The 14,885-nt window shown below is 36.3% G+C and overlaps 2 protein-coding genes across 4 annotated transcripts; one reads left to right on the forward strand and one right to left on the reverse strand.

Annotated features, from left to right (window-relative positions):
- Positions 1–98: 98 nt before the first annotated feature.
- Positions 99–6,863, reverse strand: LOC111443990 (probable serine/threonine-protein kinase PIX7). The gene is made up of 6 exons (XM_023081880.1): positions 6,594–6,863; positions 5,123–5,445; positions 3,632–3,767; positions 1,901–2,034; positions 1,613–1,736; positions 99–842 (listed from the first exon to the last, which is right to left on the reverse strand). The coding sequence occupies exons 1-6, from the start codon at positions 6,721–6,723 to the stop codon at positions 385–387; spliced, it is 1,305 nt and encodes a 434-aa protein (XP_022937648.1). The 5' UTR covers positions 6,724–6,863; the 3' UTR covers positions 99–384.
- A 2,852-nt stretch (positions 6,864–9,715) lies between these two features.
- LOC111443991 lies at positions 9,716–13,408 on the forward strand. 3 transcript variants are annotated; one of them, XM_023081882.1, is made up of 6 exons: positions 9,716–9,892; positions 9,994–10,349; positions 10,563–10,719; positions 12,466–12,680; positions 12,773–12,946; positions 13,038–13,124. In XM_023081882.1, exons 2-6 carry the CDS (start codon positions 10,134–10,136, stop codon positions 13,122–13,124), a joined length of 849 nt encoding a protein of 282 aa, XP_022937650.1. In that variant the 5' UTR covers positions 9,716–9,892; positions 9,994–10,133. The 3 variants fall into 3 exon arrangements, with proteins under 3 accessions (XP_022937650.1, XP_022937652.1, XP_022937649.1); XM_023081884.1 differs by having other exon boundaries at positions 9,720–10,349; positions 12,469–12,680; XM_023081881.1 differs by having other exon boundaries at positions 9,722–10,349; positions 13,038–13,408.
- The last annotated feature ends 1,477 nt before the right edge of the window (positions 13,409–14,885 follow it).

The following is a 14,885-nucleotide window of genomic DNA, read 5'->3' on the forward strand; positions in this document are numbered from 1 at the left end:
TAGTACCTCATAGGATATTAAATTCTAAGTAAACGATACCATGACTTGAACTTATTCTCTCGAATGTTAAATACGAAAAGTAACAACGCAATGGATAATATCAGAAATTGCAGATGCTAGCCAGCAATATAAACGTACACAACAATCACAAACACAATGGCCAATAATTCCAAACTCAGAGCAACTGACATTCTTGAGGTACCACAAGGCTGCAAATGACGATCTTAAGATTGCATCTACGACAGCACAGAACAACAAAAAAGACAGCCATACATAGAAATTCAAATGTTCCAAATTCATGGTCAGAAGAAGAATAAGCTTTTCGTGTACCTTTCCTCTTCCGTCCGTTGCTCTCTCTGGCTCTGAGGAGTTACAGCCTACCCTTCATCGACGACGATGAACGATTCCGACATTCATAGGAGAGGTCCTAATGTTTCTTGACTGAGTGTACGTTAGCTGGTGCAGTCCATCTGATTTCTTCTTTCGTCGACCTTGCTGAGACAAGCGCGAATGATAGGCTAAGATGGCGAGGTCGTTAAGGTCCTGTAACGGAATGAGAAACTTGACAACTTCATCCATGGTGGGACGAGATTTTGGATCCCTACTGATGCAGTGAAAAGCTAGTTTAGAGATTTTCTGAACCCCCTGGATGGAGTAGTTGAGCTCCAAGCGAGGATCCACTATGTGGTAAAGCTTCCTTTTGTCTTCTAAATATGGCCTAGCCCATGACACTAGATTTTGCTCACCACTGGGACGTTTCTTGTCCATCGACCTCCTCCCAGTTAAAATCTCGAGTAGAACGACGCCAAAGCTATAGACATCACTCTTTGACGTCAAATGTCCTAAAAATGGTCAGGAGCCAAAGAAATACAGATTGTTAAATACCAATCCTTCCCGTATAAGTTAAATTATGTGCAGAATCAAAACACTAAAAGTATAATATAGGTGTAACGATCCAGATCCACTGCTAGCCGATATTATCCTCTTAGGGCTTTCTCTTTCGGGTTTCCCCTCAAGGCTTTAAAACGCGTCTACTAGGGAAAGGTTTCCACACCCTTATAAAGGGTGGTTTGTTCTCCTCCCCAACCAATGTGGGACATCACAATCCACCCCCCTTCGAGGCCCAGCATCCTCGCTGGCACTTCTTCCTTTAATCGAGGTGAGACTGCCACCAAATCCACCCCTTTCGGGGCCAGCGTCCTTACTGGCACATCGTCTCGTGTCTACCCCAATATGAGACATCACAATAGGAGTATGTTTATATTGTTTTCATCAGATTGCATGTACCTCGACTATTCTAATGAGACAGTCGTCTCACTTTACTATAAAAATGCTAAATCTGAGGGAGGTAGGTACCATACATTAACCCATTTGATAACCATTTGGTTTCTGAAAATGGTGTTATTTTGCTCATCTTTTTCGCAAAAAGATTTTAATTCTTAGCAAATTTCAAAAACAAAAACAATTTTTTTTAGTTTTCAAAATTTGGCTTGGTTTTTAAAAACATTTACAAACTAGATAACAAAACGAAGAAAAGTCATAGGTGTAACCAAAAATGAAAAATCAAATGGTTATCAAACATGGTCTTTAATTTTTAATTAGATTTCCTCACCAGTCATTAGATATTCTGGTGCAGCATAGCCATATGTTCCAACTACTCTAGTGGAAACGTGTGTTTTGTCTCCCTGAGGCCCAGCCTTTGCCAAGCCAAAATCCGAAAGCTTTGCATTGTACTCCTACAAGAGTTCATCATAAGATGTATTAAGCAACTAATCGAAAAAATTTAACTTGAAACGGTTAAAATTACTTTTATCGTGTTCAAAATCACTTCCAAACATGTATTTAGTCATTCAAAATAATATTACAAAATTGCTTCGAAACATGCCAATAAATCACATACTGTATCAAGCAATATGTTTGATGTCTTGAAATCTCTATATATAACAGGTTCTGGACCATTGTGGAGGAAGGCCAAGCCTTTGGCGGCAGCAAGTGCAATTTTAATCCTGTTTGACCATGGAAGAGGTATAGTCCCTTCAAAAGAAAAATATTTGAACACTATCAGAACTTTCGCTATGAACAAACATAGTATCACGACATTCTACACGATCCAATCATGCAACTATGTAAATAATCTCTGCATATATTTAACTATAAGTGTTTATTACTATTCAAAATGTAGTAATAGTACCATAAACCATCCCTTCTTTAAGGGCAAAGGCTATGTTTTAGAGCTCTTTTCGCATGGCTATAAGCACTTTTGCTATAACCAAAAGCACTTTGATTCAAAGTCATTGTGCATGAAAGTGATTTATAAGTACTTTTCGAAAAAGTCAAAAGGCACTCGTACGCGTATTTTGAGAAGAGATCTGGAGGTCGTTTTAAAAACCTTTAGAGCATAGAACTTAATATCAAAGATATTTATCATTAAGCAGTTATCCTATTAAAGTGCTTGTATTTTTTTTTCCAAAATCAATTATTTTGAAGGGCCTGTGAAACGTAACACAAGTACGCAATTTTTCTAACTGACAACTAAAAGCAGCAACAAATGCAGAATCACAAAATTACTCGCCTCTTTATGTAAAATACATATTTACCCACAATTACTCTCTCGTGTCACATATCTTAGTTTCTTGTGGCTAGTGTTTTTTAAAGCTGAAAGCGCACACCACAAGTGTTGAGGTACACGGTTGTGCCATGGGCTTAGGCACAACCTTGGTTGTAACAGCCCAAGCCCACCGCGAGCAGATATTGTTCTCTTTAAGCTTTTCCTTTCTGGCTTTCCCTAAAAAAATTTTAAAATGCGTCTGCTAGGGAGAGGTTTCCACACCTTTATAAAGGGTGTTTCGTTCTCTTCCCAACCGGTATGGGATCTCTCAATCCACCCCCCTTCGGAACCCAGCATCCTCGCTGGCAATTTGTCTTTTCTCTAATCGATGTGGGACCCCACCAAATCCACCCCCCTTGGGGCCTAGCGTCCTTGTTGGTACATCGCCTCATGTCCACCCCCCTTCAGGGCTCAGCCTCTTCGCTGGCACATCGCCCAGTGTTCGGCTCTGATACCATTTGTAACAGCCCAAGCCCACCGCTAGCAGATATTGTCCTCTTTGGGCGTTCCCTTTCGAGCTTCCCCCTCAAGGTTTTTAAAACATGTCTGCTAGGGAGAGATTTCCACACCCTTATAGAGGGTATTTCGTTCTCCTCCCCAACCGATGTGGGATCACACTGGTCGTAGATTCCCATCCTACTCTAATCACAAGAAGAGAGAACAGAAGAAAAACTAAAAAAACAAAATAAGGATGACAAAGTTGAAATGGTAGCAAAATTCCACAATCTTCTCACAAAAGCAATAAATTTGGTAAGATTGTGATTGCTCTCCTACAAAATGAAAAAGCCGCTAAAGAAGAATGAACAGGAGAAAAGATGAAATGAAGATAAAAGTTTTTTGCAATTTCTCAAAAAAAAAGTAAGTAATTTAGTAAAATATTGTCACTGTTCCAATAGAAAGGTGCAGATAACATCTTCATATGTCATAATTTAAAGCTTAAAAGTAGAATGGCTGGCCTGTAAAAAGCAGTGATGCAAGAGGACAAAAGAAAGATAAAAGGCTAAGCAAGAGGATCCCACTTACTTCTGAACAGATGGTTTTCAAGACTACCACGCGTCATGAACTCATATACAAGAAGCCTTTGATCATCTTCAATACAGTATCCAATAAGCTTAACAAGATTGGGATGGTGAAGCTGTCCAAGAAAGCTAACCTCAGCCTGCAATGCATTAAGGGAGATTTCAGCTATTAAATACCAATCCATCTACATACTAACACTAACAAATCCTCAACTAATCAAACTTTCCCATTTTTATCTTCAAACTATCTCTAATGCCTGCCATCGAATCCTCCTCTCTTTTTATTTCTAATGCCTGTCATCGAATCCTCCTCTCTTTTTATTTACGAGTGTTCAAGCCAACTTACATGTACCACAACTGTTCTTACCGAACAACCACCTTGTTAGGAATCACGAACCTCCACAATGATATGATATTGTCCACTTTGAGCATAAACTCTCATGGTTTTGCTTTTGGTTTCCCCAAAAGGCCTCATACCAATGGAGATGCATTCCTTACTTATAAATCCTGCCATCAAATCCTCTCTTTTTTTTTCTTTTCCTTTTTTTTTTCTTCCGAGTATCCAAGTCAACTTGCATGCACCACGACTGTTCTTACCGAACAACCACCTTGTTAGGAATCACGAACCTCCACAATGGTATGATATTGTCCACTTTGAGCATAAACTCTCATGTATTTGCTTTTGGTTTCTCTAACAGGCCTCATACCAATGGAGATGTATTCCTTATAAATTCATGATCATCTCCTCCTAACAATCCTCAACACACCTAACCGTTCTATATTTGATTGTCAAGGTAACTCATAGGATACTAAACCATAGACGGAAAGCCATCATGACTCAAACTCATTCCATCTAAGCAGTTTATTATTTAAATGGCCCTTATTGATTAAGGGGTCAACCTATGGTGGCTCCTTTCTTAATCTTTTCAATGCAATATTTCCTAGTAATCAAATGTGATTAAAGTAGTAAGAACTAAAGTTAAATCATATAAAATGCCTTTAATGCTAAAGTTTATTTTAATTAGATCACAATCATCTCTTTATTTCCTCATCATTTCAAAAGCTTGATTTTAATACTTAGCTTTTGAGCCGTCTAAAACAAACCCATCGTTGGTTCTCCATTCAAATAAAAGTGAGGCTTAGGATTTGAGAGAGAGAAGAAAAGAGAACCGTCGGTGGCAAATATTTTATCTACTCTCTCTCACAATCAACCGACAATAAATATGGCTATGGCTTAAAAAGCAAGAAGAATGATCACAATTAATTCTAAAGTGTCATCAAAAGGAAAAGATGATAATGGCACTGTGAACGAATGTCGACATTATGAGAGAAATCTTAAAACGATAAGGTATGATAAAAATCCATATAGTTCAGGGCATTCTATATGGTTTAACCTAAAATCAAAATTTCTAATGTAATCGAAAGCTGAAATAATTGAAAGAAGATTTAAAGAAAAATAACATCAAAATTCAAAGAGAAAAGTTGAAATTCGAACCTCCCATTCTCTGTGGCCTTGAAGACCATCCGGCTTCAAGCTTTTGACAGCGACAGTGATTCCTGATCCAGGTTTGGCCGGCGCTGTGCCATTCTCTTCGATCCATCCTTTGAAGACGAATCCAAACCCTCCTTCTCCAAGTATGCTATCCGGCCGGAAATTTCCGGTCGCCGATCTTAGTTCCTGAAATGAAAATTTCAGTAACTGCCGCTTGTTTTTGTCCGCGGAGGACGGCGGCGGCGGAGCATTGTCGAACGATAGCCGAGCTTCGGCCGGAGGGCAGAAATCTCGGTTGCTTGCGTTTAGGTACCGCGTCTCGGTAGCTGCAACCGCCAAGTAATTAAAATGTTATTTCTGAATATTTTTTAATATTTAAAATAACAAATTAATTATTGAAAAATAAAATAGTAAAATTATTCCATAATAATAAATATTTCCGTAAACGAAAAAAAATAAAATTTATAATTTTTCTTTTTATGACAATTCTGTTAGATGAACACGACTCTCGACAATGGTATAATATTGTCCACTTTGAACATAAACTCTTATGGTTTTACTTTGGGTTTTTCCAAGAGGCCTGACTATAAACTCATGAACATTCCCTAAACTAGTCGATGTGAGACTTTCATCATCCAACACCTCCCCTCGAACAAAGTACGCCTTCTCTTAATCGAAGTTCGACTCCTTTTGAGTCTTAGTCAATTTTTACTATGTCTTCGAGGAGAATTGACTCCTTTTCTTTTGGAGTCCTTTGTTCGATATTTGAGGATTTACCAATCGATTAGCGTGACTAAGTTTAGGGTATGACTATGATACTATGTTAGATGAACACGGCTCTCCACAACAGTATGATATTGTCAACTTTGAGCATAAGCTTTCATAACTTTGCTCTGTACTTCCCTAAAAGCCCTCGTACCAATAGAGATAGTATTTTTTAATAATAAACACATGATCATTCACTAAATTAGCGGCAGGTGTGACACCAATAAATTCAACTAATCTAACGGAGGATGAAAAAACACAAAATTTAACATTAAAAAATAAATAAATGAACACTTAAATTCAGCCAAAACGACGTCGTAAGAGCAAGAACACAGCTAGTTTCAAAATGTTGCAGTCTTTTTCTCTCACTAAAACAGAGAGAAAAAAAACCAAAAACAGAGAGAGAGAGAGGTAAAAAAAAATCATTAACTTCCAAAGTTTTGCAGCTTTTACTCAGAAATTCCCAGAAACAGTAAGAACAGAATTTACTGTTCTTTCACTGTTCTTCACCAGATTTTAACAGAATTTACAGAGAAAACAACCGTACTCTGTTTTCTGCCACCATAACAGAGCATCAAAAAAAGCTTTAAATTTTTTTTTAAAAAATCCCAAATTCAAAAACCCATTTTTTGTCGTGATTTAATAAACAAACCCAGATGATTAAAATTAAAAAAAATTAAAAAAAAAAAACAGAACTTTCAGAGAGTACCTGAATCGTAAAGCAGAGTAACACGAGGAATGGAGTTGGGGGAGTGTTTGGAAGAGGGGGAAGATTTGGAGGCGTCCGAAACGGTGCGTTTAAGGACAGCCCAGCAGCCACACTTCTCGTGTTCCTCCATTGATGATGAAGTAGATATTTATGAGGTTTTTTGTTGCAGAGCTTTCATGGAGGGAGGCTATGGCGGAAGAGGAGAGAGAAAGTGAGAGGGGAATGAAAAGAAGAGAGAGAAATTTTGATGATTTATTTTTTACCCTGTTTTTTTGTTGGTGGTGATTGCAGGCATCATCATCACCATCACAATCATACAGTTCTTTGTACAAAAAGAACTTTTTTGGCCACCATCTCTTTTGGGAGATGGATGGGAACTCCACTCTTTCTCTCCCTTCTCTCTCCCTTCTCTCAACTAGTGAGAGAAAAAGAACTATCCAACCATCATTCTTAACATGGTATCAAAGCTTCTCAAATCACAGGGCTTAACCCTGGACAGGCGGTGGAAACTACCAAGTTGAAGTACGGTAGAGGCAGAGGAAATTTCCGGTAGAGCGGTGAAATGCGTAGAGATCGAAAAGAACACCAACGGCGAAAGCACTATGCTGAGCCGACACTGACACTGAGAGACGAAAGGTAGAATGTTTAGAATTAGGCACATATTTTATAACATTCAATATAATATATTATACACTAAATTATAAAAAACTAGTAAATTTTTACCACTCTTATTATTTTGTAAATATTTTTAAAATTTATTAAAATATTTGATCCGAAATTGATTGTATGATGATCTAAGACGAGAGAGTCAAACATCGAATTGTGTGTTAACGAGTACGTCGACTCTCGACCCTCAATAAGTGGATTGCGAGATCTCACCTTAGTTGGAAAGGGAAACAAAACATTCTTAAAATGTGTGAAAACTTCTCTCTAGTAAAAGTGTTTTAAAATGGTGACCCATGCTAACAATTTCTAGATATATATATATATATATATATATATATATATATATGTATATGTATATGTATATGTATATATGTATATATGTATATGCATATAATCCATTCAAACTTTACGAACCTAGGTAATAGTATCCCGATAAAAGAGCTAACGAAGGGGATGAGCCAAACAGGGAGTCTACTGGATGGGGTTCAATTAGCGGAGGCTCTTGGAACAGCTGGAGTAATTAGTCCCCAAGTGAGGGTATTATGGGGGACTGTCAAGCACATTCAGCAAAGATCAAGGGGGATCTTGTTGTTGCATAGCTCAGGTCGGAGCAACGCGCCATCAGACATTCAACAGGCAGTTTTCACGATCGGGCATGAGTGCCCGAAAGTTGTCATTGTATACTCCCGCAGGTCGGAAGGCGGCGGGGGAAAGAGAAGGACACTAGGCGGGATCTATCAGCAGCGAATTCCCCATACATCTCGAGGCGTCTATCAAAAAGATACTCTGAAGGCTTCGAGATCGAGGTATATATATATATACTAATAATCGAGATTTCTTCATTTAAGGTATCACTCATACTCGACGACGTTTAGGGTTATGACCTCGAACATTAAGCAATTAGCCTTCGTTTGTAGAAAAGAATATCTTCATGTGTTTTCAAATGGACTCGATACACTCGAGCCTAATCATAGTTAGGTGACCGATAACGATAAAAGAGTTTTTTCAACGAACTCGAGAAAATAAATTGAATTAAGTCGATGAACTCATTTTAACCAGTATATATTGTTCGTTAATTTTTTTTTTTTTGGACAACTTAGGTATGCGTTAATTTTGATCGAGTAACCAGAAAATTGTTCGAGTTTCTAACCCTACATGAATAATTCAGGTAGCGTAACATCGAATATAGCTAATAATCGAGCGAAATTCTTCTCTTTACCCGATGAAAAAGCCCTAAATAATGGACCATTGCTACAACATCATCATAGTTGAGAGCATGTAAATTCTAGTAAGGTGCTATTGGTGGATGGGACAATTGCCCTAAAAGAATGCATTTTGATTGATGTATGGTTGCTTGTTGACTATGCCTTCCACCACCTTAATTCCAAAGGAATAACCAATTGAGTGGGTTATCCATACTTCCCGAACCAATTAAAATATATATTTTTGTTAATAGAATCGTTCCTAAAATAATTTGATACTGCGAATTTTAGAGTAAAAGATCACCGTCGTCAGGATCATCGCGATATCTTAAAATAATTCAACAGAGTCGGGCTTTCCTCAAAACCTACTTTTCTGTCATCACGATATGCTCTTAGGGTATCGTTGTTTGACGTGCAGATCCCAAAAGGTAATGGAAGCGTGCAAAGGTTTTCTCGAGCCAGACGGAGATTGGCCCTCGAGTACAAAGGTAAAAGGGAGTTTGATTGCAAGACCCACCCGTCGAGCAGGGACGAAAGTCGGCCTTAGTGATCCGACGGTGCCGAGTAGAAGGGCCGTCGCTCAACGAATAAAAGTTACTCTAGGAATAACAAGTTGATCTTCCCCAAGAGAAAACACACAGAAAGAACATCTGTAAATGTACTAGGAGCGTTCGTGGGTCAGCTCAATTGTTTGGACCGTGAACTCTCTTAGCCCAAACAACACTTATTAAATAATGAACTCAACTCAACCTAACCTGGGTTGGGTCAGACTGGGTTGATCAGGTCATTTATTCAAATTTTTGTTTTTAATAAAAATTAACTTTATATTTATTTATTTTCAACATTTAATCCAAATTTATAATTAATTATCTTCCAAATAATTTAAAATGATTTTGGAAAGTCGTTGGAAAATAAATAATAATAAAATAGTCATGAAATTAAATAAATAAAAAAGAATTATATATATATTTTATAAATAACAACTCAGATTTGGGTTGGGCTAAATCATTATGGGCCCATTCCTTTGAGGCCCAAATCGAAAGGCATAGACCATTTAATAATATTAAAAAATGACCTAATTAAAAAAAGTAATAGAATTTACTTATAATTAATTAAATCAATTTTATATTTATTTCGTGACAGAGAATAACTTGCGTTTCAGATCCATAAGGTAATAGACATTAGCAACAGCGTTTAACCAATAAAGGGAGAACACGTGTCAACCACGGGGAATTTTTCAAAACCTTCTTCTTTGTTCTTCATACGACGTGTCGTCCTTATGATTGTTCGTTCTTTCAATCTCATCTTTGAGAATATGCAGACGACGATCGCACTCTTCGTAGCCATGAACGAAGATGAGCCGAAGTCTCAGAGCTTCAGATGCTAAGAATTTCTCTGTTTCCTAATTTTCCTTCCATTTGAAATCCCTAGGGATTTAGTTTCTTGTAATTTTGTTTATAGTTGATGAAATCGGGAGGAGTTTGACCTCTTTCGATCATTTTCTCTGCGTCTAACCTAATTTGTTTGTGGTTGATATTTTTGGTTGACTTGGAATTGTTGAAGATGTTTTGGTTTCGATCCGGTGGATTTGCTGCATGAATTGGACGACGGAAGGCTTGAGTGCGGATCGAGCGCTTAGAGAGTAGAGGAAGCTGAGCAGCGGCGCTGAAACATGTCTGCCATAGTGTGCGGGAAGAGATCCTTATTTGAAGACCTACCTACACCTCCCGTCTCTAAGAGAATTCGTTGTTCGTCTTCTTCGCCTGTGAGGTTTTCGCCTCCGAGGTCATCGAATCAGTCTGCTTTTCCGTTTCCTCCGACGTCGTCTTCGCAATCGGCTCATTTAGTCGATTATCTTAGCGCAATTTTTCCTGATATGGATAAGCAGGTCGGTTTGGATATGCACCTCTTTTTTTCTAATGAAAAATTATATTTCGAAATGCTTTAAGCATTCACGAACATTACGTTATCAATCATTGAAATATGAACTACTGGTGTTGTTGTTTCTTGAGGACATTTCTGATGAAAGAACTTTTGCATTTTGAATTCTAAGGAATGCTTACTTGAATACGTACTGATTGCTTTGAAATTGATATTCTAGCTTCTAGAGAGAGCACTTGAAGAATGTGGTGATGATCTAGACTTGGCCATTAGAAGTTTGAACCAGCTTCATTTAGGATATAATGACAGAAATTTGGGAAGCTCTTCAAACACCTCCGATGTTGCCTTGGAAGCAAATATTCAACCTCAATCCCAAGGTTTGTATTTAATATCTATTGAACTTAATAATCACTATATTCTCGATGCTTTGAAATTTCTTTATGGGGAATATTTTCAATTGGAAGTCTGTAATTGCATGATAGAAGATTTGAAGATGAACATTTTGAAATTCTTGACATATTTGGAAGTGTTATACTTTCTTGATAAGCCGGTTGTTCATATGGAATACGTATTACTCATATGAATGGAATCATAGGGATGCAGTGTGTTAAATCATAACACAATAGGGATTCATAGGGATTCTTTGTGTTAGATCATAACACAAAAGGTATTCATTGTGTTAAATCATAACTCATACGAAAGGAATCATAGGGATTCATTGTGTTAAATCATGACACAATAGGGATTCATTGTGTTAGATCATAACACAATAGGGATTCATTGTGTTAAATCATAACTCATACGAAAGGAATCATAGGGATTCATTGTGTTAAATCATAACACAATAGGGATTCATAGGGATTCATTGTGTTAGATCATAACACAATAGGGATTCATTGTGTTAAATCATAACTCATACGAAAGGAATCAGAGGGATTCATTGTGTTAAATCATAACACAATAGGGATTCATAGGGATTCATTGTGTTAGATCATAACACAATAGGGATTCATTGTGTTAAATCATAACTCATACGAAAGGAATCATAGGGATTCATTTCATAACACAATAGGGATTCATTGTGTTAAATCATAACTCATACGAAAGGAATCATAGGGATTCATTGTGTTAAATCATAACACAATAGGGATTCATTGTGTTAAATCATAACTCATACGAAAGGAATCATAGGGATTCATTGTGTTAAATCATAACACAATAAGGATTCATAGGGATTCATTGTGTTAAATCATAACTCATACGAAAGGAATCCTAGGGATTCATTGTGTTAAATCATAACTCATACGAAAGGAATCCTAGGGATTCATTGTGTTAAATCATAACTCATACGAAAGGAGATTCATTGTGTTAAATCATAACACAATAGGCTACTTAGGAGCCAGCTTTTATATCAAATTTATTTGCACAGGCCATACATAAATTGTACAAATTGAAGCTTTTCAATTCTATGCTCCATTAAGTTCAAACTTATTGAAACTGTGAACTATCTTTAAATTGTGCATTTTGTTTCTGTTTTACATATCTCTGTACTTCTGATGTCAATTTTATACTTCTTAATCAACTTGTTCTGGATTACGAGTACTTGTTCGAACCAAATTGATGACTTACTAGTAGTGAAAGGCCGTGCAAAATGACTGATCTTCTATTTCATCATCTGAATATCCATGACACTAGGCAAGTGAAGCATCAGAGAGTGCCTTAGATCGACCTTGGAGATGGCATGCAAGGCTTTCTCAATGCTGTATATTCCTTTGTTGATCTTTTAATTCCTTAATTAACGAGTAGAAAAGGTTTCTTTTTTGTGAGATACTGGCATATTCACTACATGTACGACATACTTGTTAGCTTAACCGTTTTCTTGGCTGCATATTATGTACACAACGAGACACCTTCGATATAGTCTGCTGATATCTTCTGCTCCTCAAATTGGAATCTCCAATACATTCTACATATTATTAATAACAACAGTTTGAATTGTTTCCTTTACAAGAAAAAGTGGCAACACTTTGAATTGTACTTATAACTTTCATCTTTTGGCTTCGGTGCTCTTAGATCCAGTTGCTAGTAGCATCATATGTCTTATCTTTTTGTGTAAAATGAAGCAGAAACGCAAGGAGAAGCTGCAATTGCTGAGGAGGCAACAGCTTCTGAGAATCTTCCCACAAATGGGGCAGAATGGGTGGAACTCTTTGTGAGAGAAATGACAAGTGCCTCGAATATGGACGATGCACGAAGCCGTGCTTCAAGAGTTCTCGAGGTTCTGGAAAAATCCATCTGTGCCCGTGCAAATGCAGAGGCAGCAAATAATTTTCAGCAGGTTTCGAAACGTTTACAATTTCTACTAGTTTATTCATGCCACAATTTTTTGAGGCTGTTACCATGATTCTTATTTCATTTGTCCAATTTTAGGAAAACAAGATGCTTAGGGAACAAGTAGAAGCACTTATTCAGGAGAACACAATTCTCAAACGAGCTGTCTCGATTCAGCACGAACGTCAGAAAGAATACGAAGGCAGAAACCAGGAGTTACAACATCTTAAGGAATTAGTCGCTCAATATCAGGAACAGTTGAAAACCCTGGAGGTTGGTTCCATAAATGCTCATAGATCTTGCTTCACGACACATACTTCTTATAGTCTGATATCTCTTGCACCTTTTAATGGATTATTACTAGGTGAACAACTATGCACTTACAATGCATCTCAAGCAAGCTCAACAAAGCAGCTCCATTCCAGGGCGTTTCCACCCTGACGTTTTCTAATTAGGAACCGCCACGTCGTAACTCTGGTAAACTCGACACTCCGATGACTTCTGCCCTATCAAAAACAGTAAGACGTTCAACCCGAAGGTTCCTCTTTATGTTATCTATAACGTATAAAAGAGTCTAGGCATCTACTTGTCCATCCATCAGCACAGAGATTCATTCCTTTTCTTTCTTTTTGTTATGAATTGATTCTCATGGATATTTATTTGTGTTTTCATTACCTGATTATAATTCGAAGCCGATCGGAATACGGAGAATGGAAATTTCTACTACTTTTTACATATTCCTGTCTAAATAATTTCTACTTTTCGGATGCCCAACCAATCATGGTCCCACTGATGAATGATTTTCATAAAGCATATGATTGATCTTTATACCATGCTTCATCAATGGGTTTTTTTGCCTTTTTATCTGTATACAGTGCAAACTTGGGATTCATGTTTGTAAAAGAAATTCTCTTCTGGAATAAAGCTTCGCAGCGCAGCAGCGCAGCACCGTGAACTCGGCGAGCGGGGTATGGCTCGACTTTCTGTTTGCTTTAAAATTCCAAGATAAATAGCTTAAATATTTAGGTTGGAAGTATAGTTTTGGCCATTGTATTTCGTGAATTATTCTACTTCAGAGCTTAAAATTTAGGCTAGAAATACTCTTTTGATAGATGAGAACCTTTTCGATTTTTTTTTATTTTTTTATTTTTTTTATTTTTAAGAATGGGGAAGAAAGGGAGAGAGGGAAAAAAAATTGAAAAAAAAAAATTCTTTAGGCTAAATATAAAAATTATCTTTAAATTTTGTTTTCAAAATGTATATATATTAATTCAAAAGTTATAAAATTGTCATTGATCTTTCATAAACTTTATGACGGAGAATCGACTTAATAAAAAATAGTAACTAAGATGTTTATCTACATTAAATTTGAGACAATAACATTTATATATGTGGACTTTTCGTTCAACGTTTTAACGAATTGTTTTTTTCTAAATATTGGTATCGAAACATTTTTTATAGTATTATTTGTAAGAATAAAAATATTTTTTCTTTACATGCTCAAATAAAAAATTGAAATTGAAATTTTGATAAGATAGGTCGTAGATTCACATTTACACGCCTTCTAATATTTTTTATCGTCCTCTTAGACTCTGGACAAATAGTAAAAGTTTCATTAGAGTATATTTTAGTAAAAAATATTCATATTATTGTTTGATAGATTAACGGTTTGATATTTCAATTGAGTTATGTGATTGTGACGTGGGAAATTAGATTAGTTGGTTAACGAGATTGAAATAATAGGATAGTGTAGACTAACATAGTACATCTAAAGTTAAATATATTAAGGAATATATTTATTCCTTATTATTATATATTGGTGATTTTATATTTTATTATACATGGACTTAAATCATTATTGGATCGCCTAATCATATTAGTTGACAACATTAAAGACGGTTTTATATTATTCTAAAACAAAATATTTAAATAGGTAAATTAAAACATTTTAATGAAAAATTGCATTAAATAATCACCATTTACAACTTTCACTATCCACTTTTGTAATTTAACAAAAGAAAAAAAAATGATAAATAAATAAATAAAATAAAATAAAATAAAACTTCAATGGAATTAAAAAGGAGCCCAAATATATGTGGGCCATAGAATGAGAATGTTGTGAAAATGGGCCCACAAATTAGGGTATGAAGGTGTGGCCCATGGACTTGGATTATTAAATATTAAATTCCATCCTCAGCCAAAAATAAATAAA

This window comes from Cucurbita moschata, unplaced genomic scaffold (genome assembly GCF_002738365.1).
Source record: "Cucurbita moschata cultivar Rifu unplaced genomic scaffold, Cmos_1.0 Cmo_Scf00006, whole genome shotgun sequence".
Classification (NCBI taxonomy): domain Eukaryota; kingdom Viridiplantae; phylum Streptophyta; class Magnoliopsida; order Cucurbitales; family Cucurbitaceae; genus Cucurbita; species Cucurbita moschata.

Bases quoted from the DNA above. Each gene is read 5' to 3' on its own strand.
- LOC111443990 (XM_023081880.1), bottom strand. From the start codon at position 6,723: ATGGAGGAACACGAGAAGTGTGGCTGCTGGGCTGTCCTTAAACGCACC. The intron at 5,446-6,593 runs GTACTCTCTGAA...TGGCGGTTGCAG, and splicing joins TACTCTGCTTTACGATTCAG to CTACCGAGACGCGGTACCTA. The intron at 1,737-1,900 runs GTATGTGATTTA...GAACTCTTGTAG, and splicing joins CAAACATATTGCTTGATACA to GAGTACAATGCAAAGCTTTC.
- LOC111443991 (XM_023081882.1), top strand. From the start codon at position 10,134: ATGTCTGCCATAGTGTGCGGGAAGAGATCCTTATTTGAAGACCTACCT. The intron at 10,350-10,562 runs GTCGGTTTGGAT...TTGATATTCTAG, and splicing joins TTCCTGATATGGATAAGCAG to CTTCTAGAGAGAGCACTTGA. The intron at 12,947-13,037 runs GTTGGTTCCATA...GATTATTACTAG, and splicing joins AACAGTTGAAAACCCTGGAG to GTGAACAACTATGCACTTAC.